This window comes from Penaeus monodon, chromosome 31, assembly GCF_015228065.2.
Source record: "Penaeus monodon isolate SGIC_2016 chromosome 31, NSTDA_Pmon_1, whole genome shotgun sequence".
Taxonomy (NCBI): domain Eukaryota; kingdom Metazoa; phylum Arthropoda; class Malacostraca; order Decapoda; family Penaeidae; genus Penaeus; species Penaeus monodon.
In genome coordinates, this window is record NC_051416.1 from 7,521,758 (window position 1) to 7,522,725 (window position 968).

Genomic DNA, 968 nt, shown 5'->3' on the forward strand with positions numbered 1-968 from the left:
GCTTTACCACTTTCATTAATTTGCTCATTCCTTACAGGTTTTATATGGCACAGATGTCCGTCTTTGGTCTAGTTCCCGCTTGGTGGCACAGGGGAGCATTAGTGACTCTTCAGATGGATTACATGCTGGAGTGCTTGCTATCAAATATGATACACAGGTGCTAGATCTATGAGTTATTCTTTATATTCTGCATTAGATGTTAGACCTGTGATATTACTGTGGTAAGTTGCATCTCAACATTGTCAATCATAACTGTATTTTTTTATCTGCAGATTTTAATGAACTTGTATTGTAATGATCACCTAAACTTTGATGATGGAACATGTTGTAATTCACGTGAAGCAGTTACAATGACACAGATCGCCACTTTTGCTGCCCTTTGTTCTTGGTAAGTTATTTAGCTGCCTGAAGGAAAGCAGGTTATCTCACTTATATGTGAGTCTCTGAAATAATTGTTATATTTCTATGAGAAATATTTATATGTCAAAAATACATTTTTTTTTAATTGAGGTTGAGACAAGAAATACCCTGTTTTTTTTGTTACATGACCAATATATAAAGTTTATTTGTCTCACATGGAATCTGCAGAGTCATTGATCCTAGGATTGATCAAAATGATACTTTAATCTTTTAGAAAAGTCAGTTGTTATTGTCTGTTTTGGTCTTGACTTACAGCCCCATTATTCTGATTGCTGTGGCTGTAAAACAGTGGCTCTGTGTTTCCCACCATGTTGGAGCCATTAACACACCAACATCATCAAGCAATGGGAGCTCCAGCTCTCAGCCCTTGATGGCAGAAGCCAAAGCGGCCAAGAAGAAGCAGCAGCCATCGTCACAAGACTTTTTGATGGCCCTTGGGAAATTGGGGCTCATTATGGGTTACTTTTTCCTCTGTGATCGGTATTGCATCGTGTATATTTGATCCTAAATAATATACTAGTAGTTGCTGGGAGTGCTGATGCTTCTAT

At 37.8% G+C, this 968-nt stretch overlaps 1 protein-coding gene across 1 annotated transcript in view; it reads left to right on the forward strand.

Moving 5' to 3' along the window:
- Positions 1–968, forward strand: part of LOC119593021 (N-acetylneuraminate 9-O-acetyltransferase-like) — a 28,303-nt gene that overhangs the window by 18,528 nt on the left and 8,807 nt on the right. Inside the window, exons 7-9 of the mRNA XM_037941916.1 lie at positions 38–157; positions 273–388; positions 676–900. Coding sequence (XP_037797844.1) covers positions 38–157; positions 273–388; positions 676–900 — 461 coding nt within the window. The remainder of the gene's footprint in view (positions 1–37; positions 158–272; positions 389–675; positions 901–968) is intronic.